The following is a 21,311-nucleotide window of genomic DNA, read 5'->3' on the forward strand; positions in this document are numbered from 1 at the left end:
CATACTATGGTGAATACACTGGAAATAATCTCTGCCCTCCTGGGAATCATTTCACATTTGCAATGAATGTGTCTATAAAACCACAACTCTTCAATGGGTGTTTTCCTAGGAGCAGTCCTTTTGCCTAGAGCAGATGTGCAAAATATACTCTTAGAAGTTTCCTGCCATAGTTATATATTTCCTCCAGAAATTTTTTAAAAATCAGAAATCAGGAAAAAAGGAACATTTCTCTTTTAAGTCATTGTTGTTTTACACAATAGCACCTCTTTGGTTGACTTGCTAAGATCCAAATCCCCAGATTTTCTAATGTCCAGAGAATAATTTTCTACCATAACAGTTTTTAACTAGAATTCATGGACCCCCTCAGGCAGTGGTCTCAAACTCCAAAATGCAGAAACCTCAACTGAGACACTTGCTTAAAAGGCATCTGGTGATGGCCAAGGAATACTCATTTTTAACAATTCAGGAGGTCCTGGACCACAGTGCCCTATGTGAACCTTGATGGACTTCAGGTGGTTCTGTTTAGCCCTGAAACAATGACTACATAGATTTTTTTTTTTCAATGACAGGGTCCATAGGGACTTAGGAGACTTTGATTAGTTTCTCAAAGGGGTCTGCAGAATACTATGATGCTGTTAGGAGCAGTAGTTTGTAAGTGGAAGCAAATACTGGTACAATCAGTCACATAGCCAGCAAGAAGAACCCTTTGCTAAAGATCTAACAATGGGAGGAAAGACTACAAGGCAGAGATAAATACTTGAGTAGTGCCCTATACAACCCTGCTGTTTGAGAACATCCCAAAAGTTAATAGATTTGTTGGAGAATTGGTGTCCATTGGTCAAAAAAGTTTGAGAAATATTGTTTTTTAATTTACATTATTATGAAATTAAATAGATTTTAATATGCTTATTTGTGTTGTGGGTCTCTTTAAGTAGTATTTAGTATATAGTGATTCCTAAACCTATTTGATCATAGAATCCTTGTCAAATGAGTTTTGAGAAATGCCCTTTGATAAGAGACAGACATTCATCTTTCAGTGTAGCATATAAAAAATCCTTTATCATAACTCTGTCATGAAGAAAAATTTTAATTGTGTTCTAAATACTAAATAATAATAAAGCAGGGAATCATATTTTAGAAAAATTTTTATGAAAATGGAGGGTGGAGAAAACTTTGAGCGTGGAGTTATTCATTGTCAGTTAACGGTAAACCGAAGTCTTACACTAAAATGGAAATGTAACTTTTATCTATAATATTATTAGGATTTAGAAGAATTTTTTATTTGTTTAGAATCATAGAGCTCATCCTATAGCAATGATTGGTGGCCAGCTAAACATAGTTGCCTGTGGATAAACCTGTATGTCCAAAGTTTCTTGAAGGAAGACACTCATATTAATGTTTAGGAAAAAATAAATAAAGGCCAGATTAGTTTAACAGGGAAGGTGAATTGATTGTATCCAGATAAGATTTTCTGGGGAAGTGAGTTGGAGGAGAAGAACAAACAGAATGGTGGGGAGAGATTAATTGAGTGAAAGCAAAAGTAAAGGGGGAAACTCTTTCCTTATTTTGTTGATAGTGAAGAGTCTGAGGAACAGAAAAAATAGATATGTGTAGGCAAATAGAAATTATGAGCTAAGATGTGATGATTAAAACTCTAGTCCTCTGAGATATTTATGGGGAAAATAAGACAAGTTTGGGCTATGCTAGTCCATCCTTTGTGTTTAATTTTCTTTAAATGGACTTTCACAAAATGAGTTTATCACAGAATTATTTTTCCATAAATTAAGAACTTTCACAATAGCCCTTGGGAGAACACTGAGCTAATAGTAATAGGAAATAAGGACTACTAATTAATGGACTTCTACCATTAATCATTGCTTCTTTGGGACAAAAATGATTAGATTTAGGTCACACATATTATTCTATCCTCTTTTGTTATGAAGTTATAAAGATGAATTGAAATGGCTTTAGCATTCAATATTGTTAAATTTCTGGAATACAAGACTATTCTAAATCCAGATCATGAAGGTAAAGCCTCTTCATATAGTATCCTCAGACCCTACATAATTTTTTTAATGTTTATTTTGAGAGAGAGAGAGAGACAGAGAGAGAGACAGAGCCAAGCAGGGAAGGGGCAGAGAGAGAGAGGGAGACAAAGAATCCAAAATAGGCTCCAGTCTCTGAGCTTTCAGCACAGAGCCCGACCCAGGGCTCAAACCCACTAACCACGAAATCATGACCTGAGCTGAAGTCAGACACTTAACCGACTGAGCCACCCAGATGCCCAACCTTACATAAATTTTAAACAAGTAGCACTGTTAGGTTAGAGCATTTTGACCCTCAAAGATTTTTTAGGAAGGCATGTGCTTCTTTGCTTACCTTATAAACCAAGTAGTTGTAATGAGAATGGAGCTACACACAGCCTTCTTATTTTTCTAGCTAAACTATTGAAGAATGAGGAAGAATTCTTCAAGTCTGAAAATTTGGCTTATAAATATTTAGTTCCAAATGAACACCTTTAAGATTTAGAAGGTTAGGAGAGCCTGGGTGGCTCAGTTGGTTAAGCATCAGACTTCAGCTCAGTTCATGATCTTGCAGTTCATGAGTTTGACCCCACATCAGACTGTCTACTGTTAGCACAGAGCCCGCTTTGGGTCCTCTGCCCCCCCGCCCCCGACCTTCCCCTTCTCAGACTGTCATTCTTAAAAATAAATAAACATTAAAAAAAAAAAAAAAGAATTAGAAGGTTAAACCAGCCCCTTCAACCACAGGAGCAAATCCTAAAGAAATCAAACAGGCAAAATGAGAGTCAAGCAGCAACTAAATCATTCACAATATATTTATTCTCTTTTCATTTTTGAGTCATGATTTTCATGGCAAAACCTTAGTTACATGCTGATTGTCCGTGTTTGGGTTCTCTGGCATGGCTGTGGGAAAATGAGAGGTATGAGCAGGGCTGTTTAGAGGTAGACTTTAATGTATGTGGGCCTAACATCAATTTAGAGATAAAATTGTTTTTGTAGTCACTCATGGATTTTTTTTTAAAGCCTTTAAGAACAGGACTAAATTTGGGGCGCCTGGGTGGCTTAGTCGGTTAGGCGTCCGACTTTCGCTTGGGTCATGATCTCGCGGTTTGTGGGTTTGAGCCCCACGTCAGGCTCTGTGCTGACTGCCAGCTCAGAGCCTGGAGCCTGTTTCAGTCTGTGACTCCCTCTCTCTCTGACCCTCCTGTGCTCACGCTGTCTCTCTCTCTCTCTCTCTCTCTCCTAGAAATAAATAAAGCATTAAAAAAAAAAAAAGAACAGGACTAAATTCCACTGTTTAAGTTGGCTGACAGGGTCTCTCTCAAATTATCTACAAAGGTACCATGACATTTTTTGTCCTCAGTGAAAACCTCTATCATATGGTTACAAGTCTGATTCCAACATTTTAAAATTTAACTGAAGTGAAGTGGATTACCCATTAACCTGTCACATTTTTGGAACCTTCCTTTTAAATTCATGTGATGAAGGTAATCTTTTTCACATGGAATCACCAGACCTTACATTATTTCTAGAAAACGGTCTCAGTGTTTTCTCACCAAAGGGACTGTATGCTTACTTTACAAGAGTTTGCAAATTTTTGAATTTGTCATTAAGCCTCAAGACATTCTTAAATACCACATATGTTTTAAGTGACATTAATAAAGGAAGAATTCTTTGAATCTTTGAAAACTTGGTCCACAGTACCACTTGGTAAGGTTAGTTCTGTTCTCCATATGCTTAAAATTTAAGATATTTTTCTGTATTCCAATAGTAGTGTGATGCAATTATAAAAGAAGAAAACATTAATTATAAAACGGAAAAATCAATCTTCATTTATTTTAATGTTTTGTTCTTATGAAAGCAATGCTATCACCATTACTTAGGCGGAAGTTATTTTTAAACATGATTTCATGAATTATGTATTCTAGATTCAACAATTAAGTTGCTCCTTTTTAATGAAATAGGAGGAATGCTTCTAAAGTCTTGAAACTCCTCTGTTTTGTCTAGTCATTTTTTCTTTTAAGTTAAATTTGTATTTTAATTTCAGATTTACAAAAATTATCCAGATTCTTCAAATGTTACTCATTTACCACATTTCCACCTTTGCATTCACTCTCTCTGGAAACTATTTTTTTCCTGAACTGAGCATAGTTACAGACATTAATCCTTATATAATTCACTATATTTCTTAAAAACAAAGATATTCTCTTTCATAATCACAGTATAGTTATCCATATCAGAATATTACCAATCATGGAATAAAAGCATCAGATTGAAGACCTTACTCAGATTTCACCAAATTATCCCAATCATGTTCTTTATAATAAAATAAAATAAAATAAAATAAAATAAAATAAAATACTGATCATGTATTGATTTCAGTTATCATGTCTTTTTAAATTCCTTTTGACTAGAACATTTCCTAGTCTGTGTTTCATGACATACCACTTTTAAAGAGTACAGACCAGCTATTTTGTACAATTTCTGTCACTTTGGGTTTGATATTCCCTTGGGAATAGTTTCAAGTTGTGACAAACTTTTTAAAAAATAAAATTGTGTAAGATATGATTTTACAACAACCAATCACATTCCTGTTTATAACTCTGAGAATCAATCTAATTATTTAATTGTCATATTTGCATCCAACAGAATACTCATCTCCAGTTTTCCTGAAGAAAAGATTCTTTTAGGAGATTTTATATGCATCTTTTTAAAAAAAAAATTTTTTTAGAGAGAGAGAACACAAATGTGAGAGTGGCAGAGGGAGAGAGAGAATCTTAAGCTAAGTGTGGAGCCCAACACAAGGCTCAATCCCATGACCCTGGGATCATGATGTGAGCCAAAATCAAGAGTCAGACGTCAACTGAGTGAGCCACTCAGGCACCCCATATGCATTTCTTAAAGAACAAATTTGGTTTACTTACTGAACCTGTTAGTTTTGATGACTTATGGAAGCACATAGATTGTCTTAGTATTTACTGAGAAAACAAATAAAATGTACAAATAGAATAGTATTGATCTTCTCTTTTCACAGTTACACCTGAATGCTCACAGAAAGGAAGAAACATTTTCCTCTCCATAGATGAACTCAAATTCTTAGCACAGCTCATAAAATCCTTTTTGAAGCTGGAAAAAAATGTTGAAGAATTATTGGAAGAAATATTTGTATCACTCAAGACACCCAGAATTCCTTCAGGTAACATGCTCCTTTGTTTAAATTTGTAAACCAGCTCTTCTCTCTGTTTTCACTTCCTGCCACTAAATCTATACCATTACTTGAAAAAAAATGCATGATAGACTCCTTTAAATAAATACTAAATATAATGCACACCATAGAATTACATTTTTATCCTTTATATGTGGCAAATTCCATAATTCTAATTAACAAAGCATTGAAAGTCAATTCTGGATAATGATCTTTAGATAAAATCAGATTTTTTTTTAAAATTCAGGAAAACACGGCCTGGCCTATGGGGAAAAAACAAGCATACTGGATGATCTAGTACCTCCTTTTTTACTAGCCACTGGATGACCTTAGGCAAAATATTTTGTTTCTTTAGACCTCTGTTTTCTCATCCTCAAAATGATGATGTAAGACTAAACTAACTTTCTCTTTGTTTGTTGTTACTATTACATGCTTCAAATCTCATTATGTTATGTAGAGTTGTGAGAATTCAATGATTTAGTGTATATATTTAAAAGAATGTCTAGTAGGTCACAAACAATAAATGTGAGCAGTTATAAAGGTAATAATAGTTATATAATGTGTTGTTTTAAGTTTAGTCTTAACAAAATCTTTTTGAAGAAAAACTATGCCATCTATGTTGAAATAATGTTTCTAGATATAAAAGCCTAGATAGTTAAAATATGTTCTCTGTGTTCATATCTATACTTACAAATATTTTCATCTGTATCATAATAAACTATTACAAAGTTCTCTTTTGCATGATACCATATATCATGTTAAGGACAATAAATATAGCTTGTGGCTGCATTTGTAAAATGACGTGAGGGAAACGAACAATTAACAATCAATCAGAAAATTTCAAAACCCCATTTCTTTGTAAGAAATCACATCTACTTTAATATGTTTACTTTCGCATTTCTTTACTTAATTTGCCTGGGTAAATAGTATTGGAAAAGTTATAGGGTTTCAGTTTCTTTCATATTAAGCATAGCTTAACCTCTTATGTGTCAGATTACACTTACGTAGCACTATATGAAATTATAAAGTAAAGTAGATCATTTTATCAAGTTTGGTAACAATTTGAAGAAAAATGGAGGTGGGTTTCAGGTTTCTAAAAGCTGCCAAAAAGTTTAATAGGAAAATAATAAAAATATAAAAACAGAAAACATGAAAATTAAAAGACAATGGAAAAGTAGATTTACTTAGGAGATAATATGAACCCTTCTAGATGTAACTGACTGGGGCAGAGAGAGATGTGAGGAGATAAATATGACATTGTAATTTATTATGGACATGTTGATGCCTGAAGCAGCTGACAGTTGGTGTTGATCCTCATCCGCCATGGTTGGCTAAGACGTTGCATCTCTCATCCACATCTCTAGCAGATCGTTCTGAAGTGTGGATCAAGAAATAGAGTGGACTCCAACAATACAGACTCTTACCTCTTTGGACTCATATTGGTCCTACAATAGGCTCTAGAGAAATTAGGTGGATTTTATGAACTTTATTCCTTTAAAGAGGAGCATACATTCAAAATCAGAATTGTATTAGAGAAGTATTATAAAGATACAAACCTAAATGGCCAATGATTGAAGCAGAGGTTTGATGTACTGATTTCAGAATAAAAGGAGAAAAAGAAAAAGCTGGTTCAACGTATTCGGATTAAGACCAAGCAATGTTGAGACCTGCAAATACTACATATTTGAGAGAAATAGTTACCATCATAGAATAAAATCAACAGAGAAAATACATAATTATGCTACAATATACTGCCTTACCCAAATTTGTCACAATACAAGCAGTATGGCAGATAAAAGTAACTGAAGTTCACATTCATAAGAATGCATTATAAAAACACAGTTGTGGGTTATGGAACATAGTCTGTGGAAGGAATTTTGAAAGGCAGATATAAGAAATGTCTTAAGTACTAGACCATCCCCTTGTGATATATGTGTTCTTCATTGTTGAAATTCATATTTTTTATAACAAAGCTAAGATTCATTTAATCTGACTATATAAATGGCTCCCTGAAAAGAATGATCTTGAGGGGAAATTGTCAAGAAAAACTTAAATGTTTTATTCAGTACAGCCAAGTTAATCAATTCTTATCAAAACCATGGTTTTTTTTTTTTTAATCAGGAAGGAAAAGATTCCTTGAAATGGATGATTAAAGAAACCAAATGCATCTTAAGTTATCCTGATAGTTAAGGGTTTGCTTGAAAATCTTGTGTGGGAGGGCATAGCAAAAAAAAAAAAAAAAAAATCAAGTCATTTGGTTTCCTGTGTATTTCTTTTGATTGGAGCATATTTTGCTAATAAAAATCTTGGAAAGAGTTGCCTACTATGTCCATATAAGCAAAACAATGTGATGAAAGTGAGGTTTTTTTTTTTTCTTGTCCAGATGTTTTAAAAATATCCAGGTGCTTAACATCACATAGAGAAAATATAAAGATGATTAACTAAATTTTTTACTTTTTACTTTGATGTTTACCATTATATCACCAATTTAGCTAAATTGTCTGTACTCTTAGTAATTTGAATATGATGCAATAGATTTTGTAGAGACATAAGAAGTATTTTCAGAGAAAGAAAAGCTATTTAGTTATTCTTTGCTTTTTCTGTTGTTATTATTTGTTTTTTTGTCATGACTTGATGGTTTTATTTTGGTCATTTCAGTAAATGATAGCACATTATTTGACTATAATGGTGCCTTACTGTATTTCTTTTAGGTGATCATATCTTCTGGAGTGCCTCGGGTTTGATTTATGGGGCACTTCTAATGCTCCTTTGGAATAAAGTTGTTCTCCGGGCAGTTCCTCAAATTTTCCAAAGGTGGCATCTGAGATTTATCTAAACCAGGAGGTTTCTTGGCCCTCATTTTTCTTTAGCCCCAGCAATGACAAAGAGCAATGGCTGCTTCAATTGGATGTAAGAAGAACACTTAGGGTTTGTCTCAGAAGAATCAAAGATTTCAGATCTTCTGAAAGATTGTTTGTACTCTTAGGGGGTCTTAAGAGGGGTCAAATGGCTTCTAAGAGTTCCTTAGCTAGATGGTTAAGGGATTGTATTAGGGAGGCGTATGTAGTTAAGGTAAAGAGGCTCCTAGGGTTTGTAAAGCTCATTACACTAGGACTTTAGCTGTTTCTTGGGCAGAGAGGTCGAAGGCTTCCACATTGGAAATTTGCAAGGTGGCCACCTGGGCTTCTCTTCATACTTTTTCATAGTATTATCTCTTGGATGTAGTCTCTTCCACAGATTCAGCTTTTGGTGGGAGGTTGCTTGTGAGCCAGAAAAGAACAGTGAAGAAAAGAAAGACTTGTAGTTCCCACTTAGAGCTGCCAACAAGGCAAGTTGCTTTGTAGTGCACACAATGGGAGCCTATGAAGACCAATTTGGGTGTGAAAGTGGATGTCACAGGGAAGTACTGCCAACCTCTACTCTCTATGAAAGAAAGCGACAGTGTGGAAACTAACCAGAAATGTAAAATGAACCACAGCGAACTCTTTAGGGAGAGACTGTTTAGCAGCTGGCATTCCTGTGACCCTCTGCACTCTACTGAGGTCCTTAATCTGGGTGTGCTTGTAAGGAAAGCAGTGTTGACTGTATACAAATAACTATTTTAGAGTGATGAGCCAAAAATAAGCTACTTCTCTAGACAATGCTAATAGGTGAATAGAGTTTTCAATATATATTTAAATAGGTTAAATAATTCATCACATGTTCAAAGAGCCCATAAAGTTTGACAATGCCAAATTTTGATGTTGACCATTTTGAATTTCAGACCAATGCAAAGATGCCATTATTCACTAAAACCAGAAGACATATTATTAGTCTAGAAACCGTCCTACTAACACTGCCTTAAAGTGATACCTTTTGCTCTTTATATAGGATTAGGTTTTTATTTATTGTTTTTAGTTTTGGGGGGGAAGATCATATCTTAAAAGTTAGCATAACTGCCTCATAATTCATTTTCTATCTTACTGTAGAATTGCTTACCAGCAACAGAAGTCTTGGGAAGCTTATCTTTTTTTATTCATCTTGAAAATAGGCAAATGGTTTGTATAAACATCAAGACATATTACTTTGAGTGAATAAGCATAATGTATTTGGAAGTGCAATGACAAATATAAGATAATTAACTTTTTTTGTAAGTCTTAAATGATAGCTGCACAATGGCAGATAGTTATCTCCAGAAATAGATCTGCAAAGCTTGTACTTTGTACTAGTGTTATTTTTCCAGAGTAAGTACCTTTATAAATTAGCTGGCTTTATGAGCTATCTGTAGAAAAGTAAGGTGACATTAAGAATCTAAGCATTGCCCCCTTACATCATGAATGATTTGATCTTTATTATTTTTTCTTCTTTAAAATTTGTTTTGAATAGTAGCCCATGCATATAGGAAAACTTTTAACAAGACAAAAGAGTAGACAGTGTAAATGAAGTCTTTTTTCACTCTAGTTGTGTAGTTTTCCTTTTAATAGACAACTATTCATCAAGTTAAAATAACATGAAATCTTGTCATACAATGCAGAGCTGCTTTTTTATTAACAGTTGTTTAGAAAGACCTCATTCTTTCTAATAGCTGGATAATTTTGGCACATGTACCATAATTTCGCCAGTTACTAATTGATGAGCATGTAGGGTTCTTTTTTCCTCTTCATTTGCTACCACAAACAATGATACAGCAAATTTCCTCGAAACTGTGTCTCATATGTGCACATGTATATCTGGCAGTACATTTCTAAAGTGAAATTGCCAAGTAAAAAAGATGGTAGTTAAGAGGATGAGAAGACAAGCCATAGACTGAGAAAGATGTTTGCAAAACACATATCTGGTAAAGGACTTAATCCTAAATATACAAAGAACTCTTAAAATTCAACAAGAAAACAACAACAACAGAAAACTCAATTTTAAAAAGAGCAAAAGATCTGAACAGACTCCTTACCAAAGAAGATATACAGATGGCAAATAAGCATATGAAAAGATGCTCAACATCGTATGTCATCAGGGAGATGCAAAGTGAAATAAAGAGATACCACTACTTACTTGTTGTAATGGCTAAAATCTAAGACAGTAACACTACCAAATTCTTACAAGGATGTGAAGCCACAGGCACTCTCACTCTTTGCTGATAGGAATGTAAAATAGTACACCCTCTTTTGAAGATGATTTCATTGTATCTTACAAAGCTAGACATTGTCTTATATGATCCAGTATTCACCTTCTCAAGTATTTACACAAATGGATTGAAAACTTATGTTCACATAATACCCAACATGTGCATGTTCTTATCAGCTTTAACATAATTGCCAAAACTTGGAAGTAACGAAGATGTTCTTTACTAGGTGAATACCTAAACAAATTGTGGTGCATCTAGACAGTGAAATATTATTCAGCGATAAAAACAACTGAGATATCAAGCCACAAAAATACATGGAGGACTCTTAAATGCATACTGCTAAACGAAAGAGGCCAATCTAAAAAGACTGCATACTATATAATTCCAATTTAATGAACTTCTGAAAAAAGCAAAAGTATAGAGATGGTAAAGAGCAGTGGTTCTCAAGGCAAGAGAAGAGGTGGGAAGAGGTGAGTAGATGGAGTGCAGGAGATCCCTACAGCAGTGAAATTACTCTATATGATACAGTAATGGTGGACATGTGACATTATGCATTTGGCAACCCATATAATACACAACAAAAAGAATAAATCCTTATTTTCAAAACGGATTACAGACATAAACCTGAGACCTGAAACCATAAAAATCCTAGAAGAGAGCACAGGCAGTAATCTCTCTGACATTAGCCATAGCAACATTTTTCTAGATATGTCTCTGAAGACAAGGGGTATAAAAAATAAACCATTGGGACTACAGCAAAATAAAAGCTTCTGCACAGCACAGGGAACAATCAACAAAACTAAAAGACAGCCTACTGAATGGGAGACGATATCTGCAAATGGCATATCAGATAAAGGGTTAGTATCCAAAATATGTAAAGAACTTACCAACTCAATATCCTAAAAGCAATCCAATTAAAAAATGGACAGAGACATGAACAGACATTTCTTCAAAGAAGACATCCAGATGGCCAACAGACACATGAAAAGATGCTCAGCATCATTCATCATCAAGGAAATGCAAATCAAAATTTATTGAGATATCACCTCGCACCTGTCAGAACACATAAAATTTAAAACACAAGAAACAAAAAGTTTTGGTGAGAATGTGGAGAAAAAGGAACCCCCTGTACTGTTGATGGGAAGGCATACTGGTGTGGTCACTGTTGAAAACAGCATGGAGTTTCCTCAAAAGTTTAAAAATAGAACTACTCTACAACCCAGGAATCACATTATTGGGAATTTACCACCCCCCCAAAAATATAAAAACACTAATTCAAAGGATACATGCACTCCTGTGTTTATAGCAGCATTTTCTGCAATAGCCAAATTATGGAGGCAGCCCAGGTGTCCACTGATTGATGACTGGATAAAGAAGATATATATATATCTTATATATATATGTGTGTGTGTGTGTGTGTGTGTGTGTGTATGTATGTATATGCTGTCTCTCTCTCTAAATAAATTTATAAAATTAAAAAATTAAAAAAATAATTCCTTAACCTAGATTTTGTTTCAGTGTTAGAATTATTTATAATACCATGTTTTTAAATGACACAATAAAATGCAAGCCATGGTGAAGGCACTTCATGTTAAATAGTGTAACACTGATCTAAAATCCTCTCTCCGTTGTGGTGTGTGTTGAGAAATGAAGCAGGATTCCTAAACTATAGTCCATAGGCCCTTGGGGCTAATGGATGCCCTATACAGGAGAGCCCGGGAATCCCCAAAAGAATATATGTGTGCATATATGTATGAAGGTGTGAGTGTGTATGTGTGCACACACCTACTATGCAGTCATATTGTGTATTTTGGCTGCAGTGTTCTGTCACTTTAATCAAGTTCTCAGAAATGTTCACAAATCCAAAATGATTAAGAAACTCCAGAGTAGGAGAGGTGGGGAGGTGGAGAAAATAGATGATGGACATTAAGGAGAGCACTTGTTGGGATGAGCACAGGGTGTTATATGTCAGTGATGAATCACTGGATTCTACTCCTGAAGCCAAGACTACACTGTGTGTTAACCAACGAGAATAAAAAATTAAAATAATACTAATAATGAAACACTGGAGTTGAGGAAAACTTTTCCTCAGAATAAAGTCTGATAAAATTTCCAAAAAAGGATATTATTGTTTACCAAATGGAGTATTTACCTCTCAAAGGAATGTTTATTTATTTGCTTGTTTTTAAAATATAATTTACTGTCAAGTTAGCCAACAATACAGTGTGCTCTTGGCTTCAGGAATAGATTTCCATGATTCACCACTTACATACAACACCCAGTGCTCATCCCACCCAGTGCCCTCCTCAATGCCCATCACCCATTTTCCCCTCACCCCTCCCCACCCATCAACCCTCAGTTTGTTCTCTGTGTTTAAGAGTCTCTTATGGTTTGCCTCCCTCTCTATTTGAAACTATTTTTTTCTCCTTCCCTTCTCCCATGGTCTTCTTAATATTTCTCAAATTCCACATATGAGGAATGTTTTTGTAAATTATATTACTTAGAAATCATTCATGATTATGCTCATAGAACCACACTTAGAAAAAACAAAAAACAAAACTGCCACACATCTTCTAAATGACTCTAGCAGTCAGAGTCCTATTTAGAAGAATCAGTAAGATTTTGAAATTTGTTCAGGATATAAGCAGAAACTGACTCTTAAGATTCTAAAAAAATGTTTTTAAATGCATCAGAGTATATAATTCATCATAATATGTCAAATCTAGACAAAAACAAAAGGTAATGCTAACTCAGTTATTTAAAATTAAACTGTAATTAATAGAACCTTAATGAAAAAGTGGAAGGATTTATTTTTTGGCATATTTTTAAATTACATTTTTGTAGCTCTATTTCTTCCCCATGGAAAAGACTTCCTTAATTCTCAAAGGTAAAGGTGAGGAAATAATTCCACTTTAAGAGCTGGAGATTGTTTCTTATCCCAGTGTTTGTATTTTTCCAAAGGATTGACATATTTATTAATAGTGTAATTTTTTTCTGATGTTAGTATTTATTCAAGTATTTTTCTTCTTCCTCATTTTGAGAAAAGAAGTATTAATGTGCTAAGGAACACCATCATTTCTTAAATCATTTCCTAAAATGCATTTTTAAATTTAGAATTTTAATTTTTAAATGAACATGGAAATTCATTTTAACTTTGTGCTCTTATCCTGCATTATCAACATGACAATGAATTAATGACAAAGGAATCTATATTTTACAGATTACATATGCATGTATATCAAATATGAATATAAATAGCATATAAATTTCATCAAGAAAGATGAAAGAATGGAAAGGGTCTCTCTGTATTTTGATCCTGTAGTTATTTTAATGGTGACATCACCCTACAGCTTGTTGACTCTATTATCTGCATCTTTATATGTATGTATGTATGTATATACTATGGATAGAGCTTTTCTACATAATTAATGTTAACTTGAGTCTATTAATTCTGTCTAGTATGGTTTGTTTCTCTTAACATATGTCTGTTTTCTGTTACATAGGAATTTTGGATACATCCAATCGGAAAGTTGTAACAGAGAAACCTAAAAGAAATGAAACTAGTGTTCCTTCAGAGCAATTGCTACCAGTAAAAGAAGTGAGTGAGGAAAAAAGGGTCGTATTTTTTTACTCATCTATTATAACATCATGTATCTGTGAATACATTATGAATCAAAATATCTTGAGTTTTACCATTTGCCACTAAAAAAAATGATTCCTCGTTGGAAATTAGCTTATAAGTTTTGGGACACCTGCATGGCTCAGTTGGTTGAATGTCCAACTTCAGCTCAGGTCATGATCTCACCATTAGTGAGTTCCATCTCCACATTGGGCTCTGTGCTGACAGCTCAGATTGTGGTTTGGATTCTGTCTCCCTCTCTCTCTGCCCCTTCCCCACTTGTTCTCTCTCTCTCTCTCTCTCTCTCAAGTATTAAAAAAAATTAGAAACAAAGGAGATTGTATGAGCTGAGTGGATCCAATTATTAACTAATTTATGTAAAAATAAAGTGAGAAATGTGTTTTCAGGCCCTCTAATGTTAAAGGTCCAAATAAACTTTACAAAGGAAAGTTCAATTACAACATAATTATATAATGAAAATGGGAGCCACTTTTTTGACTATAGATTTGATTATTGATTATAGTATACACAAAAAGCACCAAATAAATGCTGTACAGGATGTGTGTATACAAAAACTAAGCTAATGGTCATAATCTCAGTAATTTTAAACCTATAGAAATCATCCAGATCCAGAAAAATAAGTACTTCAGTCAGGTACTTTAAGCTTAGAGTCTTCTGAAGTTGGAGTAGGTGAATTATTACAGTAAACAAGATTACATTAAAACAGGGAGAAAGTAATGCTAAGCACAGGCTCACCTACTTAATGTTCTTAGTACGTAAGAGAACCTCGGGGGACTTGGGAAAAGGATACATTCACAATTAAACTGAGCCAAACTATAAGAAAAAAGAAAACAGAACACCACCAGCTTCCATTCTCTCCAGTCTCCTGCTCCTTCCACACAGAGCAGTGCAGATAATTTTAATTCCTCATTTCTTGGAACAAAAATGGTGTTGCTTACCACTTTGTGGGTGACGAAACGAAATAAAACTCAAAGGAAAAAATCCAGAAAGGTACAGTGATGGATTTTCTTTGAGAAATTTCTTGTTGCTATTTTTTGGCTGTCTGTATTTCTGAGAGTGAAAAAGAAATAGAAGATTGAATATTAAACTCTGTCTTACATTGCAATACTTGTTAACAATAAGCTATAAAAAAGCCTATAAAAATCTAATTTAGGCTTTATTAACTATATTGAATTTAAAGGTTGCTTTATGTGATAAATAGTAAATGTAAGTTTTAACTCTCATAAAGATAGTTTTATTGAACTGTATTTAAGAGATTAAATTTTGAAAAAAGTTTCTGATTAAATCCACTGAAGAATTAAAATGAAATGCCAGTATATTACTCTGTGTAAAGAATACACATGTTTTTGTATATTGCTTTATTCACTGGGTAATATTTTTCAGGTTGTAAGAAGGCTTTTGCCATTTATCAAAGAATGCCCATATTCAAATACTGAAAGTAATAATTTTATATCTATAACAATAGGAACACTTGTTGCCGAGTTAAGAGTAATATAACTTCATATAAATTTATATTTCAGGCCGCTTTACCAGATTTTGGTTGGCGAAATGCGTTTAAAAAGGTGTCTCTTCCCGTGGCACATTGTATGCCAGCAGCAATTGAAGACTTTTCCACAAAAACTCTCCAACAGGAGCAGAATGAAAGGTCTTCGGCTGCAACCTATGCTATGAACCTTGTAAATGTCCAGCCAGTTTGGCAAGACAGTCACGTGGTTCCGGGGGAGGACCAACCAAAGAAAATTGCAAAGGCAAGTATCAAAGGAAGTCCTTTCAAACTGTAGACTGGCGTAATTAGATTTTTTTTTTTTTTTTAACATATAAGACTTTGCAAAGGGAACCTATAGAAAAATGGTGGAGTCTCCTGGTAAATATTTAGTACTTGACCCAATACCAGCTTTCTTCTCTGGCGTGCATGGGCCACTGCTAGCAAAACAGACTGAGGCTTATTCCCAACTTGTTGCCCCATGAGCCTCAGGACCCGCGAGGAGAGGCTTCTGTGACTTCACACAGAGCTGGGAAAACTACTTGTTTGAATTTTTTCTTTGAATGATTTCAGAAGAAATTGAGGAGGTTGAAGGAATTACTGTCTTTGATTGGTCTAGACAACTTTTAAATCTTTATTTACACATTAATGCACATTCCATTACATTAGCATCCGTCTTGCATCTTTATGTGTGCCTTGAGAGTTTCAGAGCATACTGAGAAAATAGGAAGTAATCACAGAAATAAATAAATACAGTTACTCAGTATTAAGTCCACAATGAGTTTGGCAACCTATGATTGGAATGTTTGTAAAGGAGCATTCTTTCTTTTTTTAGAAAAATGTTTTCATTTATTTTGAGAGAGACACAGCAAGTGGGGGAGAGGCACAGAGGGGGGAGACACAGAATCTGAAGCAGGCTCGAGGCTCTGAGCTGTCAGCACAGAGCCGGACACGGGGCTTGAACCCACAAACTCTGAGATTATGACCTGAGCAGAAGTCAGACGCTTAACCGACTGAGCCATCCAGGCATCCCTGGAAAAGAGCATTCTCAAAAATGTCCTCCTTATTTGGATCCTGCCAGAACATTCCCCTGGGAACACTGTTGGGAAATTGGGAGTGCAGGGAAGTCTTGCCTTCCCACCCACCATACTTCCTTTGCCAATAAGAAAGAGTAGATTCATAATAACTACTGAAAAGCCAGGCACATTGCTTCTGGAAACTGCTGACTCCTTACCAGTAAGAAGATGTGAGGTAATATTGTTTCTGATGCTTCTAGATTGTTTAAATTAAGTTGATATAATCTTATGTATATGTGGTGATTAATAAAAACTTACTTTATGAAACTTCAGCAAAAACAAAATTAGATTAAGTTCAAAAATAATACAACCGTATTAATGCCAAGGATTCATGTTTTCTGAGTTCTATGAACTACAAAGAAAGTATTGTCATGTAAAGCTACTTAAAGAGTTTTTCATAATGTCTGTCTGGTAAGCATAAGACTTGAAGGTTATACGTAGGGAAGCATCATTGTGGGATTTCCTTATTTGACATAAAACATTTAACTTTATATAACTGAGAAATTGATTGTTACAAAGTTGTGTCATTATATTTACATTTGATGCCAAATTCACTATTTAGGAATTTGGCTCCCCTGTACATAAATTACACGGTGCTGTCAGAGTACAAATAACTCAGTGCTACATTTATTTCTCCCTAGTTTTGTTCTGACATCATGGAAAAACTTGACACAATGCTTCCACTGGCTCTGGCATGCAGAGATGATTCTTTCCAGGAAATTAGAGCAAACTTTGTGGAGGCCTGTTGTAACGTGGCTGCAGCTGTCCTGGCCAGACTGCAGGAGAGAGGCAAGGAGTTCCCTTCCAGAGCACCCCTGACGAACCTACACACGCTGCTCTCCACAGCGGTGTATGTCTTCCAGCGTTTTACTCAGTATGATAATTTGATGAGAGATAATACTAAGAAGTGAGTGTCATTTAAATTAAGTTGATGGCCATGCTTAAAGTAACATGTAATCTTTGGAAATCACAGGAGCAAAATTTTGATGACAATATTCAAGAAGGAGAAAATAATAATGGACGTGGCACATTATATTTTCATTTGCCTTGACGACAAAATGTCAGAAAGGTAGAGCATAGGGCATGTTAAACCAGATACACAGGTATGTGAGAGACAGGTATTCCTTTGAAAGACGTACTCCAAATACCCATCTATTTACCATCTAATCTGGAGCAACTATTTTCCACATGCTTTTATGACACGAGTAAACAGACACTCTCCATTTTGCAAGGCACGCCACTGTGACTGCCCCGGAAAGGAAAACTGAACTTGATTCTGTCCCTTGTGTTCACAGTTGTGAAATATGCACTTCTATTTTTTTGTTTCCGGACGTCAAGACTGACAGAGAGAATAAACACATTTTCAATCTATCCTATTGACCAATGTAAACATACTTCAAAACATCCATTTAGTAAGAAACTACGCTTAACATGTGAGGAGAAACCATCTGGCAGTCTTAATTCTCATGTATTAGTCTAAAAAGACTATATGTTTTCTGGAAATGGAATAAAAATGGCCACATGGTCTTTCTGGCTACTCGTGGCCACTCTAGGAGATAGCACAGCCCCTTGCGAAGGAAACATGTGGACCTGGCTGTCCAGCGTGAGGCCAGCAGTCTCTTCTGTGTCCTCACTCAGCATTTGTAGTCTCTTAGCTCTGAGAGAAAGCATTAAAAAGTGTAATATAAATAACTAAAGATAAAAGTAAAATAAATTTGGCTTGATGCAGAATATAGCTCTGCTATTTAATTCTCGTAAGTAGTCAGATGTGGTGACTCATAGTTGAATTTATAAACAAAATGTGCCAGAAGTCGCTTTATTTCCGTAGAATATTTTAAAACAGCTTATGAGATAATTGACATCTACAAAATTACAATTTTTAAAACAAAAGAAGTGTGTTTGTGGGACGTGTGATCGCTTTATAAAAGTTGGTTCTGACAAATGCATGTTGTTCTCTATAATAACGATACCCTAATGCCTAAATAATGCACTGATCTCTAATAATAGGCTTACAAAGAATACTTTTATTTTTGAATGATGTATTGACAATGCAGTTTGTCTCAAGTTGAAGCGCATATTTGTGGAACAGCAGATGTACGTTTTCAAAGGACTTGCAAAAACAAAGACCAGCTTTTTTTTTTTTTTTTTTTCTTTTTTGGAAAGTGAATGTGGATGCAGACTTCAGCATCAGGAGGAAATGAATGATTGATATCTAATAATCAAAACCATTTGTAGTACTGGAGATTGTTACCGCCTACTGCACAGGCCTTAAATCTCTGTCTCTTTGATCATTGCCTCTGAACAGACCCATATTCCTGGTGCCTGTCCAACGATATCAGGAATTCATCAACACTCTACAGTTTCAGGTTACGGACTACTGCGTCAGAGTCTGTGCTACAAGCATTTTACAGGATGCTGAGAGCCACCACTGGGATGACTACAAAGCTTTTTATGAGGTGTGAAGTTAAGTTTACTATCCCTCCTTTTTACACAAATATGTTTTACTGCCTACCTGCTTTCTGGCTAATTAGAAACATGAGCTTGGCATTACCAACACACGAAGGCTGTGAGGATAATATTTTTTAAATATTGAATTTGTACTTGGGAAAAACACTTTTTAAAAACCTGAAATAACTAGACATCAGAACTCTCCTTCTGCTTAAAAGTAAAAATAACTTAATTTGAGCTGCAGCATGTGCTATATAAGATGGAATATAACGGGATACAATGAGAAAGTCAAAGAGATAACAATGCCAATTTAGTATTTTTTTTCTAAAGGGACTAGTTATAGATATTCCTGTGCTTTTTTTCTTATGTATTTCTGTTTTTGATAAATATCTTTTATTAAGCCATTTTATTCTTTATACATATTTTTCCGTTCTCATTGTATGTTCTTATGAGGGTGCTTTAAGACCCATCTGATCATTTATAGCTTACCTATTTTCATTTAGCCCATGTTTTGAAATCCCAAATTTCTACTGAATTAAAGCCTAATGATTCCCAGTGCAACCAAACCCAGGATCAATTAAAATTATTCATCATCAGGCTTCATTAGTTTCCCTTCTCCTAAATCCCATTGATTATACATAAGCCACAATATTTGAAATTCCTTGAAGTTGATTTCAGGGCAGGGTGAAACATTTATAATGTCTTAATAAAAGATAATCAGAGTTTTTACAAAATTCATCAGTCAAGCCCAACTTCATTAGCTTTTCCAATTTACCCTTTCCTCTGGATTGAAGCTTATGATTTTTGTTTTTCCTGACTGTCCTAATCTCTGTGGAGTACTGGGAAAAACAGACTGGAGTCTTATTCAACGGAGTTACCCTTGTCAATTCCCTGGCACTGAGGGGTTCTTTGGCTCTATTTATGCCTGAGTTATTATCATAATAAATGTTGCCGTAACAGAGAGAGGTGGCTAAGAAGCTCTTTTAAAGGACTTTCCACTTATTCTAAGGCCATTTCGTCTGTCCTCCAGAGGCCCTTCCCAGATAGTTTTTCTTTTTGCAAGAGCATTCATACAAGGTTTTCCAAACCTGACATACTTCAAACAGCAGTGAGCGGAATGAGAACGAGAAAGTGGCACAGTGCAGCTGGTAGCTTGAGATAAGAATGAAAGTATTGGTCTTCCTCTCTTGGCAGCATCACAGCTTCCTTATTTGCCTTGAGGTAAACAGAGAGATTGAAAATGAATCCGTCTCCTGTTTCAAACTATTTCAATATGTCAGTGTACTAATGAGCAATTTCATACAATGTTTTCATTGAGGAACAGGTATCATTTCACTGTATGTCCACCACAGGGCCATTATGTTCCCTCTTATGCAAATTGGGAGCCAGAAGAGTTGTACAGTATAAATAATAAGTGGATGCATTGAGAACCTGGTATTGAAGTTACCAAGTATTAAAAACAACAACAACAAATTACCATGTAACATGCAGCTCTTAGATCTTATGACAAGGCTTTAGCTTCGAAGACAGAAATAACGAGATAGTTACCCTGTGATTACATAGTACTGTGGCTTCCATATACTTACGTGGTCAGTAGTTACAATTTAATTGCAGAGCTAGTAGCTGTTATTTATGCTCAGAAAAATAAAGTGATACTGCTTTTCTATTTACCAAAAATAAGAAACTTCTAAAAATAGCACAGATTTTAAACTGTTTTGACAACTGGAGTACTTGACATGGTTTTATCCCGTTCGCTGCACCCTTTTCTTCTCCTCTCCCCATTATTCCAGCTGATTTGTGAAACACGACCGGTATGGTTTTTGGCAGGGCTGTTTTGAGAGGAAAGGAGGTGAAATCTGCCTGACTGGAGGCGAAGAGTGGGATAGAGATCTCAGGGGAACATATCGCCATGTGCAGAGTGTAGTAAGGAAACAGTGAAAGAATTTACAAGATATGAAGCAATATTCGTTCGTGGTTTGTGATATCCAGTGAGCCCCAGACACATTATGTCCATTTTCTAAACTGTCGGGTTGAGAGAGTCAGAGACTTCGGTATCTGTCTGATGAGGTGCTGGTCAGATGGCATGGTGGGTGTTCAGATTACATGTTTAAAATTAAGCTTTTAGTATAGTTGACATCTGCTCAATTTTAGCAACTTGTGTTTTCCAATAGTCAAAGAATAAAGAATTGTCTGTTCAAAGATAATATTGAATGCCTTATATAATAAAGCCCAGCTGCTTGTTTCCTGATATATAATCTAAATAAAAGCTCACATCTGTTTACATTATAGTGGGTCTACAAAAATAACAGATGTTTACTAGCAGAATACTTTTGA

The 21,311-nt window shown here is 35.0% G+C and overlaps 1 protein-coding gene across 1 annotated transcript in view; it reads left to right on the plus strand.

Moving 5' to 3' along the window:
* KIAA0825 (KIAA0825 ortholog) overlaps positions 1-21,311 on the plus strand; it is a 358,820-nt gene that overhangs the window by 74,710 nt on the left and 262,799 nt on the right. The window contains exons 6-10 of the mRNA XM_077755312.1: positions 5,059-5,220; positions 13,834-13,928; positions 15,491-15,718; positions 17,171-17,436; positions 18,835-18,985. Coding sequence (XP_077611438.1) covers positions 5,059-5,220; positions 13,834-13,928; positions 15,491-15,718; positions 17,171-17,436; positions 18,835-18,985 — 902 coding nt within the window. The remainder of the gene's footprint in view (positions 1-5,058; positions 5,221-13,833; positions 13,929-15,490; positions 15,719-17,170; positions 17,437-18,834; positions 18,986-21,311) is intronic.

This window comes from Crocuta crocuta, unplaced genomic scaffold (genome assembly GCF_008692635.1).
Source record: "Crocuta crocuta isolate KB4526 unplaced genomic scaffold, BGI_CrCroc_1.0 scaffold42, whole genome shotgun sequence".
Taxonomy (NCBI): Eukaryota; Metazoa; Chordata; class Mammalia; order Carnivora; family Hyaenidae; genus Crocuta; species Crocuta crocuta.